The 21,514-nt window shown below is 42.2% G+C and overlaps 1 protein-coding gene across 3 annotated transcripts; it reads right to left on the minus strand.

Annotated features, from left to right (window-relative positions):
• Window positions 1-633: 633 nt before the first annotated feature.
• Window positions 634-20,985, minus strand: AKAP10 (A-kinase anchoring protein 10). Of its 3 annotated transcripts, none has more exons than XM_063340857.1 (15): window positions 20,758-20,985; window positions 16,788-16,835; window positions 14,295-14,477; window positions 13,436-13,990; window positions 11,896-11,994; window positions 11,359-11,443; window positions 10,870-10,993; window positions 9,878-10,014; window positions 8,626-8,770; window positions 7,696-7,869; window positions 5,408-5,517; window positions 4,438-4,520; window positions 3,851-3,903; window positions 3,122-3,217; window positions 635-2,061 (listed from the first exon to the last, which is right to left on the minus strand). In XM_063340857.1, exons 1-15 carry the CDS (start codon window positions 20,777-20,779, stop codon window positions 2,056-2,058), a joined length of 1,920 nt encoding a protein of 639 aa, XP_063196927.1. In that variant the 5' UTR covers window positions 20,780-20,985; the 3' UTR covers window positions 635-2,055. The 3 variants fall into 3 exon arrangements, with proteins under 3 accessions (XP_063196926.1, XP_063196927.1, XP_063196925.1); XM_063340855.1 differs by having other exon boundaries at window positions 20,602-20,985; XM_063340856.1 differs by lacking the exon at window positions 16,788-16,835 and having other exon boundaries at window positions 634-2,061; window positions 20,602-20,985.
• Between the last annotated feature and the right edge of the window lie 529 nt (window positions 20,986-21,514).

Raw genomic sequence — 21,514 nt, forward strand, 5'->3', positions numbered from 1 at the left:
GGCACCCACAACCCCAGAGATCAACACCCCATCGAATCTAAACACTGCTTTTTCCCCTCAGAGAGGGGGCAGAGGCCCCGTGAACAAGGTGAAGCCCTGGCAGGGACTTCTCCCTTCTTCTATTGACAGACGTTTTTCTTACCAGTCTCCAGGAGCTGCAGCACTTCAGGTCTTTGTGACTGATCGAGACCAGCTGAAGGAAACAGCCCTGAGCAACACTTGTGCCCAAACCTGCCGCCTGTCACCCCAAAATAGACTCAGACCAGACCCTGCCAAGGTGGTGAAACAAGCATCGGATGCAGAATGGGTGAGGGTTTAGCTTTCACACACAGAAAAGGATTCCAGTGTCTGTGCGCAGCTCAACGCTGTGCTACAGGACCAAGCCCTGCCCCTTCTACGTGTTTCCTACCCCCCAAACACCACATTATCTAGTATTTAGGTAGAAATTATTCTTATTTCACCACACTGCCACTAATATCATCCATTAAAAGATTAAGCAGCATGTGCAAATGTACCAAAGGCAAACTGTTCAGGGCTTTGTTTCTTCTATAAACCCCCAAGACTCACACTTTACACAGACATGTAAAGTCAAATCCCATCAAAACAGAAAATTGACACAAATTTTAATATTTATATATTTTAAATCAAAACACAATTAAATAGAGTATGTTTTAAGTACATGAATACTTGGGCATGAGAGAAATAAGAGGTGGTACATAGTACCAAAAACCTATACACAGCCTTTTTTGCTTTTTTATAGACAATACAGTGTGTCTCTACACAATCGAATATTGCAACAGAATAACACTTGCTAGTCAATCAAGATATTCTGAACATTGGAGATGATTTGAGTTCTTTGCAAAGTGATTTTTTTTTTGCACAAGTTTGAGGAAAAAAGCAATCATAAGAGTAAAGTAAAAAACCCAAACCAGAAGTGTTGTATACTAAAAATGCAGCGATAACATAATGGTGAGACACTGAATACTTTTGATACCCTGCAAAAATCAATTCACTGGAGGGGGGGGAAAAAAAAAAAAAAAAAGAGGCATTGTGGAACACGGTGCTTTTTTTTACTTAAAGGTTTTGCAAAGTTGCAAGTGTTGACAGTGTCAGGGAAAAGGCCAGAGGTCATTAAAAATTGTTTTTTTTCTTTGTAAACCAAACATCTGGAATTAGATACTATGTTGACTGGAGGACAACAAGCTATGGAGAATGGCAGCAATTACTTTTTTTCCTTGCTCATGGGATGGAGAGGGAAGAAAATGGAGCGAGCGGTCTACGGGGTACAATCTCCTCAAACCGGGGGCTGCATTCGGAGCCGGGCTCGGGAGCAGGGGGTGGCAGGAGGCTTTCGAGCCTGCTCTGTGCTGGAAGCAGGGATTTGTGTGTGCAGGTTACCAGCTCCACAAGGAAGAGTTACACTGTCCAGGCGTCGCTCCTGATCATTCTACGCTGCCTTCAAAGTTAATGTAGTTATGAAGTAAAATACATTTATCTTACAGTTGAATACGCATCTATTTCAAGTAAGGAAAAATAAAACTTAGAACTTTTTAGGTCATTCACCGCCAATGAATTCACCATTTCAGGTTCACTTCTTCAATGGCCAATGTCGGGACATGCCCCATGGCCTTTCCAATTACGTGTTTAAAAATGACAAATAGTAGAACTAGAAACTACAACAAAACCTTCCCCTCTTTGTTGTGGCTTGTGTCCCATTCCAGATATTTTGCTTAAAAGTCTTTTTGAGATAGGGTCAAGTATTTGTGAAATTGCTCACAGTTTCTCAGTGACACATTCGTAAAACTGCGTCTTCATCTCTTTAAAAACCATCATTGTTGTGAATGCCACAGACAACAGGAAAAAGTGTTTCTTCACGCTCTACAGTGGAGGTACAGGATTGCTTCTTTTTCATTCTTCCTTATAGTTGAGGGAGATTTCGGCTGCTGGAGTAACAGTGCTTTGTTTTTATTGGCTGTGTTAAAGAATCCACCAAAAGGGAAAGTTCACTCATTCTTGAGGCGGAAAACCAGATTTCCTGTTCTGGTGTTTCTAAAGTCATAGCTGGAAAAGGAAAAACAGGGTTAGAGTTCATTTTACCCTAAAACATACAAGGCAAATGCTCAATAGAAAGACATTTTGTGTTTAAAAATGCAGAAGCCCAGTAATGCTTATGAGTTGGGGAGAGGAAAAAAAACCAAAACACCAAACCACGCTCAACCTTCTGACTACTGCAACCATACTTGGTTAATTGAATCCGCAGCATCTGCAGCCACTTGATAGTTCTAAACACTGTGCTGAGTGACCTTTTCATCTAGCCAGACTGGAACTGTATCATTTGCAGCCAAGCAATTAAGGGAAATCATTATACAAGTGATTTAAATATAACTGCTCGAGAAAAAAAAAGGAAACAGTCACATAGTGAAACTACTGATCCATCCGTCTGGGCCTAATCACTGAGCACGTGTTTACCTTCAATAATTCAAAAAAAGTGCAAAGTCAGATGCCTAAAGCCAGAAGTACCAGAGATTACCTTCGTAAACTGCTGTCTTCATTATTTCACAAAATCTCTTGCATCAGAACTGTTTTTTTAACCAGAGAACGTGTGGACTCATACAACAAAGTCACTGAACAACAATATAACCCGCCAGCCTATCGACACAGCCACTGTGTCTTTTTTTTAAACGGTGTAAACACAGCACTGTGTAAATTAGTGCACCCAACAAGACAACTTCCCAGCTGTTGAGTTTTATTGACACTTAAGGCAAATGTACCAGCGTTCGTTAACACGAAACAGCAACTGTGAACTCAAATAAGGAATCACAGTATTGATTCCGCAACACAAATCACCCTTTTAACTAACAGGGCAGTTTATAAAGACTTGAAACAAACGAAGACAATTTTAATGCTTGCATAGGAGAACAGCTACAGGTATCTGTTAAGAAATTCCTACAACACCATACGTAGGCTGAAACACTTCCAACCTTTGTTTCTTCATATCGTGCTACACTAGTTTGAACATTTACCGGCGTGGGTTTCAGATGCACTGGGAAGGCAAGAGCTCTGCTCCTCCCACAGTTTGGCTCGACTCAGATAAAGACACCCTGCCTTTCCACCCCCTCACCTTCGTAACCTTCTCCGAAGGCTGTTCACATTGCGCCTGCTGCATAACGTCATTGACTATCATCTTCGCTATCCTCCAAGCCATCTCTTCTTGAGCCTGCATAGAAAAAACATCCCAAAATACAGATAGCTTCAAGTTCTTAAAAATAAAAATACAGTCCTCTCAGCATAATTCACCTGCTCAACCTTGGAGACATGATTAACCTTCACAACTCAGTGACCTGTAGAAAACATATCCTCCTTTGATGGAAATGCAACTGGTTTCCAACCACACCATTAACTTAAATTATCGTGAATATTTATGGCTTGATGCAATTTCCAAGAAAGTTAGTGAAGATTTTAGACTTATCTCTTGGGGACTGGTCCAAGCCCCTCCAAGGGGGAAAAATGCAGCCTGTAATCCACGAACAGTGGTCACTTCATAGTAAAAAACAAAGACCAACAGCACCTTCACTCCTAATTGTGGATATATAACACCGTAATAAGAAAAACCTTGACTGCAAGCACACAGTTAACCATTATATTACATAAGCCATCAAGCAGTGGCAAAAATCAAACTAGTTTCACACATGCATGCAACTAAATTATATTTAGCACACAGAGTCTGACAGTTCTGTTGGTGCATCAGTTAGATACTCAGAGAAACAGCCAGGATTAGGAACTTCAGTACTTCATTTCCCTAACCTACACTGTAAAGTCAGTCACAAGGGCAATATAAAAGAGGACACACCTCATCAGTGTTTCCTTGAACCCATTTCTTCATTGCTTGTGAAAACATGGACCCTGGTTGAGACAAAAAACAGCACTTAAGGTATATCAGCAAACTCTGTGGCACACCTCTATAAAAGCTAATTCCTTACATCCTTCTGAAGGGTTTGCACTGCTGGCATTAGAGAACACAGGACTGTGGCATGAAAGACTAGGGATTATGTGGAGCCACGGTTCATTAGACGCTGAGCCTGAACCACTCCTCTTTATCAGAGCCGAAAAGCAGCATTAACAGCAGATTCCAAACTGAGTGGGAAGCACGTGGAGAGCTGAAGTTCCTTTTCATCTCAAGACCAAATCTCTGAAGGTTTGATCATCAGCTCAGCTGCTAGTGGCTTTCATCCCTGCCAGGTTCCATCGGCAGCTTCAACTCCCACAGGCAGCTCATACTCCCAGGAGTCCAGCTGGACCAGAAAAGCAGAATTTGGCTAGGAAACTGGGCCAGAGATTGGCTTTGCCTCAGTACTTGAGATACGTATCTTGACTGCAGTAAGGAAAAGAGCAGCGCTGCAGATGTTTACAGAAATGGAGAGAAAGATGAAAACCAACCTTTCGATTTTTTGACATCAGGCTCTGGTTCAGATTCTCTGATAAACTGTCCCAGGTCACTGACTCGTCCAAATGTCATCTTCCTGAAGAGAGAAGGAGTAAAAGAACCACACAGGTTACCAAGAGAACTCTGGCATTATGGAAAGCTGCCGGTCAGGAAAACAAAAAAGCCACCACAGTAAAGACTCTAGTGTTTCAATAAAGACTGGCATTTTACCAGTTACCACTTTTTCCACCTGAAATTGATACATTGGGAAAATTCTCCCATTCTTCTACCATATCTGAATTCGAAGTGTATCTTAAAAATTCTTCCAGAAACCAGAAGTAGGCAAAGGCTTCAACGACTCAATCAGATAATAACAACAGGCAGTGCTAGCAAGTGCTCTACCCTATCATGAAAACAAGTCACTAGGGAGAAAAGAGTTTACAGTACCTAACAGGACAGAAGACTGGTATGCAATAGAAAAGCAAGGTAGCCACAGAAACAAAGAATTTCTGTATGAGATCCACAGAGCAGAAGAGCTTTATGGCAAAGATCAACTCAGGAAACAGAAGAATAGCTCTGCAATCTGCTGAAGACATGAAGTATAAGCCCTTCTCTGCCATGGGAGTAGAAAGAAATCAGAGTTGCACATTACAACATCAAAGGTGCCTGAGATTCTTTTCTGTTCCAACCCCGCATAGGAACTACTTAGCTGTACTTTGGGGTCAGAGCAACAATAACTAGGAGAAAGAGGAAAAACTAATTGGAAATATTTTTCTGGCTGCCATTCTGGTCAGAGAAACATTCACTATGACATCAGTGTTAAATCACATTACCGAAATACATTTGCTTTCAAATATTAAGACATACACTAAGATTGCAACATCTTGCATTTATGCGTACTCTCAATGCAGGAGGACACAGCAAAAATGAAACAGGGGTGAAATACATAACTAGAAAGAATGAGATACACTGAATGAACCTTACCCTGCATATGTTCGTTGATACAAAGATTCTGGATCCAGACTTGCAGCATCTACAATTATTGCTTCATCAAAATTTTTCAGGATTTTAACATTAGCCTTTTTGACATTGGACTACAAATAAAAATTTTAAGTATTAGTGCCCAATGCAGATAACTAGTAGCTTCTTAACAAAACTGCTACTTTAGTGCTTTTACACTTAGATAAACCCCCATAAAGTCTCTAAGCAAGCATAAAAGAATTAGACAGCATCTGCACAGCCATGAATTCCTAATTCAGTATGACATTGTTTTTAAACAGAGGATGATAAAGTTACACAAACAGAGCCAAAGACACAACGTACAGGTCAGCATACATATGTGTGACGACTGCTGTCTAAGCATTATCAACTGCACAGATCTGTGCGCACACGCAATTTATTTGTTTGTAAGTACATAACACTGACTACCTCAAAAGCTGCAGCAGCTTCGCTCATCCCTCTCAGGCACTTGGTAAGCAATTCCCAAACACCCTGTGCTTTCCCCATACACAGAGAACAAACATTTATCTTTTGGCCTAGAGTATTTATGTAAGATTACGAAAAAAAAAAAATCAAGCAAACATTAGAGCCACAGCAGGGAGAGCACAAATGCACAGCAATCTATTACCACCTTAAAACAGAACAGAAACATTTATGGCGGCTGCCCTGCAAACTCCTTTCCTGCTGCGCTGCGTAAATGCTGCTCTTTATGCAAAAATATGCAGAGACCCAGAGATTCTCTTATTCAGATAAGCAGGAATGCAAACCACAAAATGCAGCAATTCATTCCTAAACTGTCCAAGCCAGCCAATTACCAGCAGCTCCTCCTGCTCAGACTATCAGGCAGCAAGATATTTCAGGATTGTCGGAACACAGATTTTATTCCTCATTTTGCAACTAGGTGGGAATATTCCCTCCTTGCTGAGTAGGAGGTTTAACGACATCACAAGCAACTAATACAGCTTCCTAGTTGCTTGAAACACAGTACATCAATAATGCTGTTCTAGATACCGGATTCAAAACCCATGGTAGCACTGCAGCGTTCAATAAAAGCAATTCAGCAAGAGCAGTTCTAGCTTAGCTTTTCTGCTCTCAGCTGGGCTTGCAGTTTGCAAGCTGACCTGGTTGCAGATAAACCAGAATCTGCTCATCCTCTCTTCCTTCACACCTGAAAGAAGCAAAGCTAGAATTTTTGGCACAGACAGCTCTTGGTTAGTAACACATCTCTGACGTTATTGGGATGGTTTCGGTGTGTAACGAGCTGCACTGCCCATTTCTGAGGCCAGGCCCACCCGGGAACACAGCTCTCAAAGTGGCACCACAAAAAGAAAATAAAAAAATAAAGATGCTGGCCCACAACCAGGGCACCGTGCAAAGCTAACACACAGTGGACGTTTCTCAATGCCTTTGGAAGGGTAACAGAGCCGAAGGAGCCCAGCCACATTCTTGTTTCTACACAGTACAGCAAAGAAGCATCCACACAGCTCTAATCATGCTTAACGAAGGATTAGAATGCCTTACCCAGCAATGGACTTTTTTTTTTTTTATGCCCAGCTTTACATCAAACTATATACATGCAAACAAAATGAAGGTATCGCCCCCCAGCTCAGAGCATCTCAGTGGTAACGTAGTACAGCATCAGAGCTCTCTTTTGGAAAGGTCAGGAGTCTGGCCATTTCCTACCGGACCAGCACGACCAGCTCACTTGAGGACAACAGAAGGGAAAAGTCTGCTGAGACAAACTAGCGAACACCACCTGGTCAGATACTAACTGTCTTTGCTCTAGGCATCAGCGGAGAGGTGCCTTAAACCCTAGAACTGAGTGGACTCTTCAGGACAGAAAATCTGGCACTTGAATAGAAATGAGCACACAAAACTGGCATATTTATATTGAAATTCTATAGCATATTCACAAGTGTCAATTTTTTTCCTAAAGTTATAACTATGGTATTGACAAAAAAATTATTTCTAGTAAAAAGCATTCTGAAGTGTTATGGCACTATGAAAACAATCTGCGGTGAATATTAGCAGCTTCATAAAACCATAATTTTGACACAAAGAACTAAAAGTAGTAGAAGACTTTGGTTACTTCCATGCCAATACCATTTGCTTGAACTTAGCAGCAGGTAGACTAAATGTGTCCTAACATGTCATAGGCTTTAACGTTAAAGTGGAATGAGAAGCTTCAAATTACAAGATGTTTCCTTACAGCATAGGAACTTTGATGCTGATACAGAAAAGTGACTGCAGCATTTCCTGTAACAGAATCATACCTGGGAGGCAGAGCCATCCGGGCCCCCTATGGAATCGTTATCAGGAGAGCTACTGGGGCCATGAATACTCAGTGCAATATTCCCTCCTGGAAATTCATCTCCTCGTACTGAATGGATGAGATCATTCAAGTATTTGTAGTAGAGGTTGCTGGACAAGAAACCAGGTAAAAAAACCTGAGAGACAGAAGAAGGAATCCTCTTTAATCAAGGCTGGTCTGCACAATTACTGGAGATCACTTGCAGAACAGAAGGGACACACAAACATCTCAGTCCTTGTGCAGATGGTACACAAGTAGAAGTGTCCACACATGGAATTATTCCAGATTAGCAATTGCATTGCTTTAAATTTGAATCCTACTGCAAAATGAACAAAAATAACTGCTTGTTAACCAAATCCTCCAAGTAACTGTAACTGAAGTTCAGATTTTTTCTTCCTCTAGAAAAGCCTGACAATGCAATATGCTTACAGTCGTTTTGCTCTGCTGTTCAAAAATCACCTGCAACCCCACAATCAAATCATTCATCTCCAGCATCCAGGTACCCCAGAGTTACACTATGAGCCACACCACTGGTATTAGACTTGCAAACAAGTGCAACTAGCAGGAAGGAAGATTTTCTAAAGACGTATAATAAGCTGTTGACAGCAATTCACATGGGAGAAAATTCTGTTACTTCCATTGAAATGCAATAATCACCCAAGACAAACATTTCACAGAGAATTAACAGAAGCCAGTGGGTGGTATCTTTTCAAATCAACCTGCGGAACATAGTCTAGCAAATTTTACTAAAGCTGTTATATTAAGCAGGTAAACAGGCAGTCAGTAAAAGAACAGTCCAAATCAGAGACACAGAAGGGGACCCTTGACATGCTGCAGAATCTCCACATCATCTTTACTAACTGTCAAAACCGTTCTGAAGAAGGTATCTCACCGTCTCCATGGTAGTCCACGCCTGTCGTAAGGGAGTAGTGAAACAGTTTGGGAGAGGACCACCTTCCCTGCAGATGTTGGATTCAATCTCTAACCTCACCGAGTCATCAAACCCAAGAGGGTGCGTGGCTTGAAGGGAGAAGTACCTGCAGCAGCGGACAGGGGAAGGAGACAACACAAAAGGATTTGCAAAACTTGGCAGGCGGTTAGTACCCACCCTTCCCACCAAACATTAGTCACGCTGCAGCCACTAGATGGTGCTGGCTTCAAAAACGTACATAAAACTGATCCACACTCGCTACAGGAGAATAAAATCCCCAATTCACAGAAACATTTTTGGTAAAGCCTTGCCCTGAAGATACACATAAAAGAAACAGAGCATCATCTGACTACAGAGCATCATCCTCTACTGGTGAGCAGAATCTTACACACGCAGCTTTGCAGCAGGGAAGCAGGAATGAAGCAGAAAACACCCAGAACTCTGAAGCAGCATTTGCTCTGCTAATCGCATCGCTGAGAACTGAGATCATGGATGGAGTGGAGGGACGACTAATGAAAGAGTGAATTGTTTACTTCCTCTCCAATTATTTCCTACTAGGGTATAACTCAACAAACTTGTGGCAATGAATCTCACGCTTCAGCTTAAGAGCAAACTTTTTCTGGAAGCAGTTTTGATGGCTGTCTTACAGTTGCGTTATTGCTAAGGTGAAGCATAAAGGAAAAATGTCACGCTACTGACAATGAAAGTCTGATATTAAAATGGATCCGGTAATTTCCTTAAAAAAAGGAAAATATTTTGAAATACTAAGAACAAGCACTATTTGGCTTTTACTATGTGTGAGACCAGCTCCTACAGCCTACTTTAAATGGACAACAGTATCTGAACCTTCAGGTTTCTCTACAGTGAGGCATCTTCTATTAGGTTTATATCTTTCACGTTTTCAAGTGGCAACCAATTGGCTTTGATATCTCATGACCAAACAGTAACTCAAGCAATTAAGTCCTGAAAATTCTGAATCGTGTTCAAGAACGGAGTCCTTATAAGGATTTTCTCCTTGTGTATATAGAAAATTTTTAAAAGTTTTTGTGTGCGTACGCATCAAAGGCCACCTTAATAAAACGCATTTCAGCAAAACAGTGCAAGACTGCACAGTTATGGTTTGGAAATGAGAAGTTCCTTTTGCACAGTGCAACACAAATCCACAAGCACAAAATTAGAGTTTTAAAAACAAGTAATTGTTGAACTCCCTCACTTGTCATATAAAATCATGGCATCATTCTGTGCTTCTTGCCCATCATACTGGCCTTTTTTGGCAGCAAGTTGAGACTGGAAGTTATCTGCTGCCAACCAGAACTGCAATACGTTCACTGCCTCTTCCTTCTCCATGTACTGGAAGGGAAATTAAAACAAGAGAAGAAATTAAGGAAGTTTTAGCAAGAAACTTTGAATAAGTGTAGACAAACCTGCTCCTTACCGTTTAAAACAAGAAACGCAGTCCATATATTAGTGATGCAAAATTGTCACCAGGGCATATAAATATTCTGAATTTTCAGGTACAGTTTTGTAGACAGATTTAGTTTGTTTACAAAAAAACCAAACCAAAAAAAAAACCCTGTGACATTTATTCTCTGTACTGATTTTCACTTTAGTTTCCAACAACTATTTACTAAAGACAGAGGAAACACTATTTTCATGCTATGCTTAGCTTACATCGAACTCAGCATATTATCTCAGCTTCCCAGCTTGCTGTTTCAAACTTCATTGGCTTGTCAGACTACCAGGACAAGTATTTTACCACTAACAGATGATTCCCTAAAGGTACAGGACCCACAACTGCAAAATGATGCATTTAACCTACCACGTTCCAATCTGGTATCCTCTCTAAGTAAAGCTAGTGAATTATTTGTAAGAATGCTTAAGGCTTCCAAAGACACTACTCTATTTGGCAAGATTAAGACAACTGTCAAAGCTTCTACAAAGCAAAAAGACACTCAGAAGCACTCATTAACTCGAAAAGACACACATGAATACTCATTCTACAATACAGCGTACAGGTTAGAACATTTGAAATAGTTCTCCACGCAGGCAGGAAACAGTTTAATTCATTTTCTCCCAGAAAAAGATACACCTCACCTTTTTTATTATATTTGAGGTGTCTTTATTAGAGTCATCAGGGCACGAGTATTTTTTTTTTCCATTTGATAGAAATGAATTAAAAAAGCAAAGCCAAAACCTAACACTCACCTCAGAGAAATAGAACAGGGCTGATTCACAGAAAAGTATGTCAGCCAGATAAACAGTCCCGCTAGTCAGCACCTCAATCTGATATTTACAGAAATGATGACTTCGCAAAAATTCACTAAAGTGCCTGCACACAGATAGAATAATAATTAGTTATTAAGGGTCAACAGCATTCAAGGCAGCCCATGAACCAGTTAGTTCTTGCCCCAGAAGTCTTATACTTTTAGTTAGATAAAAGCAAAAACAAGCAAGAAATGGTGTGGGTTTACAAATGACGCAAGAAAGATAGAAAGAATGCGGTAACAGCATGCACATACAACTTCGGCAAGCGATCACAAGAATGGATTTGGAGGAAGAGATCTGAGCAGTTTCAGATACAGAAGACTGCACAAAAGAGTGATTATACAGTTATGCCTCCACAAGCATTTTTAACAAAACCACCTTTTGCAAAAGGACAATAGGCACGAGAAGCCAAACATTCAGTCAACTTACTCTTGTTCCATTGCATTAAACACTATTGACTGTGCTGTAACAAAACAGTTAGGATCCACTTGTCCATCTTCCCCACAAATCTTTGCTGCAAAGAAAGACCAGGTTAATTTTAACATGCATTTGGCTGATTGAGCTGAAAGACACGAGTGATGACTAGTTAATGAAAAACTGCAGTTCAAATCCACTAGAATCAGCTGGTTCTGACTGCGCAAAAAGAGCTTTTAAAGCACTGCAGATAGCTGACTGATAATATTACAGCTAAAATGTTCGATTGAGGCTCAAACCTGGATTCCCTCCGTAACCACTTGGAATTCTTTCACTAACTTCAGTAAAGCCTCTGAAAGCTCTTCTGGGGATACAGCACAGCACTACTGAAACGTCAGATCCACTGATACTTGTGATGTGATCTACTGCCTTTTTACAACTGACTTTAAAATTCATAAAAACGAAAAAAAGTACGAGTGCGTGTGTTACTAAAGATACATTTTTATGTGGAAGGAGGAAGCTCTGAAATGAGTAGGCAGTATACATTCTTACCAACTATGTCATTTCTCATTGCTTCTGTAATAGGTATTGGTTTAGCAGCATCTGGAGAAATATATTTGGTAAAAGTACTAACTGCATCCCGTTCTATACCTACAAGGAAGAAATACAGAATCAAACTTTGAATTCCTCGGCATAGGTCTAAAACGAGGAGTGAATAACAAATGTCAGAAAAGCAAGTATCTAGTTATCAGCAACAAGTTTCCTTCCCATGAAGCTTTCAGTCCACCACTGCACACTTTGCTACTGACAAGCTACAGTGACTGTTATCTCTAGCCAGGTCACAATGAGCCCAGCATGGACTGACCAGTGAGATGGAATAAAGCAACACAGCTCTGAATTTCCTACCACCAGACAAGACAGCACCCTCTTCCTCAGCTGCACACCTTAGTCCCAGAAGTAACGCCTTTCTGGCAAGAACTGCAGTGAAGTTCCCATCACAGAGAATGTAAAGCACTTGCATTATAACAGAATTAAAAGGAAAAAAAAAATCTTTAAATGGAATGCCTCAGAACAAGATGTACACTTTACATGTCACCTTTTGAGAGTTGGGACACTGCTCTGGAAGAGAGAAAAAAAGTTATATTCCAGACTTATCAGATTTCTCAAAAAGGACCAAGTCCTTTCAAATTCTTTATAGACATCAGAAAGCAGGGGTGCTTTTCATGACTAAAGTATCACGTTTGTTTAAGCTACTTTGGGGCTGAGGTTATGTATTGTGGAGGTACTTCATAAATAACTATATGAGAATAACAAACAGCAAGAGAAAGGGATGCAATGCAAGGAAACAGTTGGGCAAACAAAAGGAACTGACATGAAGAAAGGAGTGTTTCCTTTTTGTCTGTACGCTTGCACAAATGGGGGAGGACTGAGTACATGCGAAGTAGAGTAACAGGTTACTGTGCATGTCGTTTACTACCAAAAGTAAGTATTTTAATTTCATTCTCTGAAGAGGAGGATTCCAAATGAGAACAAGTCAATGACAAGGGGAGAAACTCTATCAAATAAATCCATGAACAAAAACAGTACATTCCACACAAAAATCTCTACGAGTCTCTTGTAACCATTACTTATGTCTTCTTACGTGATACAGGATATTTACCTTCTGTGGAAAGTTAATTATCAATTCTCAGCCCCATCATCCAAATTTGCTGCAATTCTTTTAAGCTGGGGGTGGGATGGGTGAGGGAGGAACGGGACATTGCAATGCTCATCTTCATTTCTTAAGATTACACATGTAAGAACAGAAGTAACCTAAGCTTATTAGGGTACATAATTATTTTGAAGTCACTTCAGCAGCATATTTATTTTTTAAACAACCAGACAGCCAAATAATACAGAGGTCAAACTGACCATTGGCTCATACAGCAAGTTAACTTTACTGATATACAAAATTATTTTCCTTCTCACAACACCATATCATACCTCCTAAGAACACAGGAGAGCCGAGACAGCTCACCGTACAAAGCAAGCAGCAGCCATTCTGCTCCCCATCTCCCCACCTTTTTAAAGAAAGGGATCACATGGCACTTACTTTTCATTAGTTTTCCTGACAAGTCTTTTAGTGCAGAGGAGGGGCTGTTTCTATTTGATACTGTAAGCTTGGAAGATTCTTGCTGATCAACTGGAACAGAATCGGTCCCTGTCTCAGATTTTCTTAGACAAAGAACACTGATATTGTCACCCTCCTGACCCGAGAGCACGTAGTTCTGGCTGTTGTTAGTTCTGTCATTCTTGTCCGAAGCCACTGGCTTGGTCCTGAGCAGATGGACTGTGCCAGAGTCCTCCAGTCTCTCCTCAAGCAATCCAGTTGGAGAAGACGACGCAATTTCCTGCTGTTTCGAGGGTGACACCGGCTCTGCCAACGAACTCTGCTTAACTGTGTTCAGGCTATGTGCTCTAATACGGGACCACGTTGTGGAGTGGAAGCTTTCAGCCTCTAACCAAAACTTAACCAAGTGTTCCATTCTCCGTAGTTCCATAAACTGGATAAAATAAGGGAGGGCTACATTGTCCTGCAGAACTTGTTCAAGGGTCTTTGAAAGGCTTGATTTGGTCTCTTCAGCCTGATAATTCAGACACGATCTGCCTAAAAAAAATAAATATCAAGGGAATGACTCCGTATTCGATACAAAAATGCCCTGCAATGCAACTGGTGAAGAGATGATTCCAACATAGTGATGGTATACAAAGCAAAGGAACCTGTTTTAACAAATAATGTACAGTCTCCATTCAAAACCCTTCAAAGGTAACATCGATGCTACTGTAACACCAGTCAAATTTTTTAATTACCTAATCTACTTGCCCGAAAACCAAAGCATGGTGAGCATACCAGTAATATACATAGACTAAAAAGAAACGTTGACATTATTACAGAGATGATGAAGCCTTACCTAAGTCTCCAAAATGAGCAGCTTCCATGTGACTTGGCTGCTTCTTAAGGGCAGCTGTCCGACTGCTTGAAAAAGAGTCCATGTTGGCAGAGATGGCATTAATTGCCACATGGCTTGGTCCTGCAGCCTCCAGCAAGGCATGATTTCTAGTGCTTCTTTGAGGGGAATGTACTGCTATTGGAGCTGGAATCAAGACAGGAATGATTAAGAGGTAAGGATCCCAAGACCTCTACTAAGCAGTATCCAATGCTAAGTGTCCCCAAGACACGCCAGAGAGTTTGCAAGAGTCAATCTTGTTAAAAACCTCATTGTGTGTCATCTTCGATCAAGGGTCTGATGAGAGCAAGACCACAGAAAAAGTTTTATTACACCAAGAATAAAATCACTTCTGACCGATCAGTGGTACCCACCCACCTACATTTTCCTTATTCAGTAGCTAATCAAAAGACGCCAAGTCTAAGTTCACACATGAAATATTATTCCTTGGTCTTCCTGCTTCCTTGATAACTGCTATCGTAACAGCTTAATACTTTGTCAACAATTTAGTTTAACTGCAATGTTCTTGCCAACCCACTTCCATACCTTTTCAAAGGCTAAAACGGGTCACACAATCCTGAACTACAACAAAGCTATCTGTGAGTTTTAACAAGAATACTTTCCAAAAATATTTTCTTTGCCTCTATTTGGTTTTAAGAGAAAAAAGCAATAAGGAAATACCTCGGATGAAACCCAGGTTATAAACCTTAACCTCCTCTAGCTGTTTTAGAACACAGCTGGCTATTTGAACCCAGAGAGAACAAAGAAGAACTTCCTCACACAAAACTCTGCCATGAAAGACCATCAACTAATTGTTAATTGATGACAAAGCTGAAAAAAACAAAACACACTCATAGCAGTTTCAAAAGCTCTCAGGAAATTGCATTTGACTAGGATGTCATGCAAGGACATCTTACACCTCTGAGCCTTCAAGCCAGTCAGATGACACACTATCTCAGCACACCACTTCCTAACGCGTTTCATCGAGGTGTCAAGCGACTCAGTTTTGATGACTTTCATGCTGCATAACTTTATTTTTATTCACAATTTTATGACACACGATGACAGAAGTTGACAGTTTCACACTCGCACGTCACAGTAACAGACACCTTAGGAGCAATGGTGCAGGAGAGTTAAAGTGTTTAAGCTACCGCAAAGTGTTTCTCTGGGTGCAGTGCTTGGTACCAAGACGCTGCTTGCCGCCTCTCACAAAGCCATTGCTACTTAATACCAGCAATAACGGAGAAAACACAGTTTTTCCCAGCCAATGGAAGGCAGCCAGTTGCTTGGCTGACGACAGGATCTGAGGAAAACTTGCTGGAGGCTACTCATGTAGAAGCAGAGCCACACTCCTCATAACGGTTTAGGCTCTTGTGAATTAGCTTCAAATTTAATTTTATATTATGAACATCCGAGGCAAAATTGTTCTACTTCACCTAAGGATGAAACACCTGTTCCAAAACCTCCAGGTAGCACTACATTGCTAACCGAACATCACACAGACCGTGGAGTAGCTGCTTGCCAAACTGGAAAGATGCTCTCTGCTTGCAGCAGCTCACAATGGGTAAGACAATACATTTTCAAATTTATTTTTCTTTACAGGGTCATCATACTGTAGCCATTTACTGCTAAACTCTTTCAGCTAGTCATCGGAAATTGTAGTTGCACTGAAATCTCAGGGTGTGCTATTAAATGGATGCAACTTACTGTTTCCTACATTTGATTTGAAAGACCACGAAGGTGAAAAAAAGCCTTTAATTTTCTCTTGATATCCAGATAACACATTAACAAGTACAAAACCAGGATTTTTTTCTGACGATATAAAAGTAACAGAACAGATTCACACAAATTACCTCGCCCCCTTTCAGTATCACAATAAAACCTGACAGGATAATCAATCTTATTTTCCCACCATTTATAAACTTCCTTCCCATCAGTATTTTTTTTCTCTCCTAATAGATTCAGCAGCGAGATTTCAGTATCACATGGAGCAGCATCTGAGCAGCTACTCATCTGACCAAGATTCAGATCTTCGGTCTCACAAGCCGCATCAGTCCAAGTTAAATCAGATGCCGGCAGCCTCTTTTGCAAATTAGACACAGTTAAGCTGCATTTTCAAAACTGGAAAATACGCTACATGTAAGCAAGAAACTTCAGAAGCAATTTGTTGTAGATAAGGAATAGCCACTATTTGCAAGGTGACTGAAATGCATGATCACTTTGAATTAAAGCTCCTGTCTGACATAATTTAATAACCTTCTGTACTTACAGCTTCAGCAAGATGACTAGGAAAGATTAGTTACTATAAATACTCAGAAACAGAATTAAGTTTTGGGTTTGTTTTGGCATAGGTCACATCTGCGCTCAGTCATAAGGAAATTATCCCACTGGTTAAAATAAAAATGGCAGATGATATTAGATATCTAAATTTATAGACAAAATAAATATTGATCTTACTTTTAATTGCTTTCACATCTGTGGTCTTTTCTTGTTCTTTGCCTTTCACTGTAAAATACAAAGGAAAACATTAATGCTATTTTGGGTGACTAACGGCATTTACCAGCGAATGGACATGCAATTCCCATTTCAGCAAGCATCAGGGGCAGATGTAAACTATCATTTTGTTAATACTGGTCTCTCTGCACATCTAGTAACTGACAGAGGCTTTCAAAGCTTTTGTGTTGGTTTATTCTCAAAAGCAAAACCTTATCATCTGTGAACTAAGCTTAATGAAATACAGTATGTTAAAACTGAGAAAGAGGCTTGCTGTCTCTGATTAAAGCAAGGCCACATTTAAGGTTATTTTAATAAATACCATTAACTGGAAAGACTGGGATAGATGTGTCTTAAGCACAGGGCACCGGCAGATACTCTCTATGAACCAGAAATGACACAGTATCTCCCTCGTATTACAGGAGGAGCAGTGCGACACACACAGACCAAGAGACCCACAAAGCCAGAGCCAGCCCACGACTCCTCAGTCACGATGGATACCACAGAAATGTTCTGGAAACACACTGCAAATAGTTAATTCTCTCACAAATAATATTGCTTAACTATCATCAAACCTATGGCAAGCAACTGATGAGAAGTTTAAAAGAGTTGTGATGGAAAAGTGATTTTCTTTAACTATTATTTTTTAAAGGAAGCTCCTAAAGGAAGTGAATGAGGAGATCTGTTTAAAACAAAAATAAAGCAACTGAAGGAGTACATAAACAGGATGGCATGAGAAACAAATTAAGTGGTGATATTGAAGAACATGAAGAAGTAAAACCTCCTCCGGCTGCTCCGGGCTGGGTTATTACTACAAATAGGTCAGCTTTGAACACCGATTGTGGAGCCCTCCCAAACCTAACCACAAATCATAACCCAGCACAATCAAACATTTACATCACAAAACACGAGCAGATTTAAAAATAACCTCTTCCTATCCTGACCTAGGTATTTTAAATATATTTTAAAGGGAAACGTCAATCTCTGCTTACATAAGCGTCCTGCCCGGCGGTGGCTGCGGCACTGCCGTGCTGCCAGCCGGCCCTGCGAGAAGCAGAAACGTTGCAGGTCTGTGAATTGGCAACTCAGCATTTACAGATTTAAGCTAGCACAGTCTCTCTCCGATAGAGAGGTTTAAGCCTCCGTTAAAAGAGCTGCGTTCTTTCAAAACTGAACTCTTGCAGCTGCGAGCAGTGAGAATAACCAGCTTTTACATAACTGAGGGCGTGCTGACATGCGGGACTGAAGAAAACCTGCATGTCTGAAGTAACCCTGAGGTACAACGGGACCAAAGTAACCCCTATACAGTATTATGAACCTTCACCTTTCCAAAATTATTCCAATAGTTGATTCATCAAGCCGACTCCTAACTACTGGCAATGATTCCCGAGTTTCAACACAAGAGTCCCTCCATAAGCCTATTTTCAGTTTAAATACATCTGTTCCTTCTTACCAACTACTCAGTTCCTGTCTAATTACCTACTGATTACTGGTAATGCAAACTCCCGGTTCATGTTCCCAACCCCCTTGTACACAGGCTGCTTTTGTCCCCATCAGCTTCAAGCAGAACAAAATGAAGGCGTTAACAGCAGAGGACAAGAGAAAACTCCCATATGTGACAAGAGTAAAGTTCTCACTGAAGAAATTTACTTTCACTTTCCTCAAAAAAACGGATGTCACTTGGTGTCTGCGTGAAGCCAGCGAGGTAACTGTGGTACGTGACAGCCAAGCACTAAGAGTTTGTGAGAACTTCCAGTAGCAAACCCCATTCACAAAGGAGTAATGCATCAAACCCACACCGTGCGACCACATGAGATTTGAGATACAGAAGAATAAATAAACCTAAACTGTTCACAAATGTACGTGCACAAAAAACACTATATAACTTCAGAGGTCAGCCAACTAGTAGGACTGTGTACGTTATTTCCACGATCTCCCTACAGAATGGGCACGCAGTCTGTCTGTTTTCATTGATAACAATTTCACAATCTGCCTTCAAGCACCTGGCTGCAAGTTCAACGACTATAATTTAATTTTTCAACCTATTATCCACCCTCAGCTCCCTAGACTTTTATTTTAAGGCCTATGCTAAAAAACCGAACATTCCACTACTGGTTTTGATTTTTCTATATGTTAGTAGTTCTACGATCCTTGTGATGACTTCATTTTTTAAAATGGTTTTTATTTCTAACCAATGCAATAACCGCTTAAACAACAAGAGTTCAACCCAAGAACACTGATGCTTTTATATGGTTTGGGACTGCATGTGTCTAGGCTACAGAGTTTTTATCATAAGCCTTAATTTGTTGCTTTTCTCCCAGCTGCAGTTTAAGACCTTCTCTAGAAGCCAGTATGTAAAATGGAGATTATACGAAACAATATTATTTTATGTACAACCCAGATGAAAGCCTACTTCTCTCCTCTCCTTAACAGCGCCTCTCTTGGGCATTTAGTTCTGAGTGCGCTTCTCTGACCAAAGATCCTTTAATCAAAGTAACACAAACAGATACTCAATTAGATGTTTCATTACTTTCTCCCTGAGAAAATTTTTGCCAAAGCCTACATCGTTCCTACAATTATGCATCAGGATGGAACATCAGCTCCACAATTCTCTTCACCAACGAAGCAGCAGAAGATGGTTTTGAGCAGTTTATAAGCTGTATGAAAGTTGTATTCTGCAGCTCAACATTAGCATGTAAATACCCCAAAAAAGATCATGGCACTTGCAAAACCTTCAGTGGACTTCCAGAATCTTCAGAATTACTGATATGAACGGAAGTTTAAACTCATTTCTTCCAGGATTACTGCACTAACGGCCACAAAGAATGAAATTTTTGTTGCTGCTACTTTGTCTGAGCAAGCTTACAACAGGATGTGTCAGTCAGGAGCAAAAGCATCATCTCAGATACTATGTTCTTTCCTCCTAACTTACAGCCTTGTCTCCCAAGACGTACATTTTGGGCTTTAGTAACTGAGAAATGCTTTAGGTGCGTGTTGTCGCAGTCACTGCTGGAAGAGCAATGGTCGGACTGGTTGAAGTACAGCGTTACGAGATAACAGAATTATTTTCCCAAGAGGCCCTTCCTAAAAGGTGCCACTTTCAACAAAAACCACTCAAACCACATATCGTGCAGATTGAAAGTGCACTCCACCACATTTCATCACACGCTCTAGCACAAGTGCCTTCAAAATGTTTCACTCCCCAAAAACGTTTTGATTATATCCATTTGCGCTACAGGAATATTATAAATATTTCAGGAGTCCTGAATTTCAAATCTTAGCTTGTGCTCCAGAACATCAACAAACACATTACAAAAAAACCCTATCAATGATTCCTTTGACTTTTATGAAGAACTCAAGCGTGATGAGGGCCTTTTTTCAATTAGGGTCTTTAGCTACCGCCGTAACATACTTAGCTTATTATATTTTTATAAAACCATTGCATTGCGAAAAAAATATTCTGTAGACAGTTAAAGAGGCTCAAAAATTGCACGAGGTGCGAGGCATTTTACCCCAGCCCACCGAACTGCACGCCTCCCCCGTTTCAGCGCTGTGAGGCTCCGCTCCGCCGTGCAGAAGGGCAAAGCCGCTGCGGCCGGAGCCGCTCCCGAGGCGGGAGGGGGCTGCCCCGGGCCGCTTGCCAGAGGCCCGCAGGCGGGCAGACCGCGGCCGACACCCCGAAACCCCGCCGCGGCCGTTCCCGCACAGCCCCGGCCCCCCTCGACCTCCTCCCCGAACCCCGAGGGAGCAAAAGGGCCCGGGAGGTGCCGGGACTGACCGTGGTTTGCGGGCAGCTCGCTCCTCAGGGGTCGAGCTTCCTCTCGGGGCCCGGTCGCCGTCCCCGGAGGGGCAGGGCCGGGGCCCAGCAGCCGTGCGGGGGACGAAGGCGGCAGCCGCCCCTCAGCCCCGGGCCTCCCGCCCGCCGCCCCCCTACCTTTCCGCCTGAAGAAGGACATGGTGCCGGGGAGGGGGCGAGGCGGCCGCTGGGGAGGGGGGGGAAAGGGGAAGGAGGGGGCGAGGGCAGCGAGCCGGGCTCCCTATGAATGAGACTCCTTCCTCCGCCCGCCGCCGCCTCTCCCTCCGCCTCTTCCTCCCGCGGAGGCGCCAGCGGCCGCCATGTTGTCAACAACCGCCCCGCTCCCTCTTCCGGGCGGCCGGCGGCCCGCCGAGCATGACGGGATGCGGCCGCGGCCCCCGCCTCACTCAACATGGCCGCCCGGGCAGACCAGCCAATCCGCGCGTGGGGGCGGCCATCTTGGATGAGGGCAAGAAGCTCTCGGGGGTACACGGCGGGGGCGGCCATCTTTGATCAGGGCTAGCGTCGCCGGCGGAGCGAGGGGCGGTCGGCCATCTTGGGTGAGGGCAGGAGGGCCTGGAGGTGGCGTTTTGGGCACGCTCCGCGGCGATTTGGGCACGTCGCGTGGGCGAAGGGTGACACCCTGTCCTAAGGGGCAGGGGGGAGCGGCGTGGCAGGGCCGGCGAGAGCCAAGGTGCCGTGCAAAGCCTCCCTGGAGAACTCGGAGACGTGGGCCCAGAATGTCCCCTTTGGCCACAGGGGCTGGGACGGAGGAGACATGACAGCCTGACTGACCCCACAGCTGTCTAAGCACCGGCATGGGGTGTGTGGACTTTGCAGTCCCAATGGAGGCAGCCACAAGCTGCGGGTCACTGTCCCTGCAGGCAAAAGCCGC

The sequence above is a fragment of the Chroicocephalus ridibundus genome, chromosome 7, assembly GCF_963924245.1.
Source record: "Chroicocephalus ridibundus chromosome 7, bChrRid1.1, whole genome shotgun sequence".
NCBI lineage: Eukaryota > Metazoa > Chordata > Aves > Charadriiformes > Laridae > Chroicocephalus > Chroicocephalus ridibundus.

Bases quoted from the DNA above. Each gene is read 5' to 3' on its own strand.
- AKAP10 (XM_063340855.1), bottom strand. From the start codon at position 20,779: ATGTCCTTCTTCAGGCGGAAAGGTAGGGGGGCGGCGGGCGGGAGGCCC. The intron at 11,995-13,435 runs GTAAGTGCCATG...TCTTCCTTGTAG, and splicing joins GTCAGGAAAACTAATGAAAA to GTATAGAACGGGATGCAGTT. The intron at 11,444-11,895 runs GTAAGAATGTAT...CTTTCTTTGCAG, and splicing joins AATGAGAAATGACATAGTTG to CAAAGATTTGTGGGGAAGAT.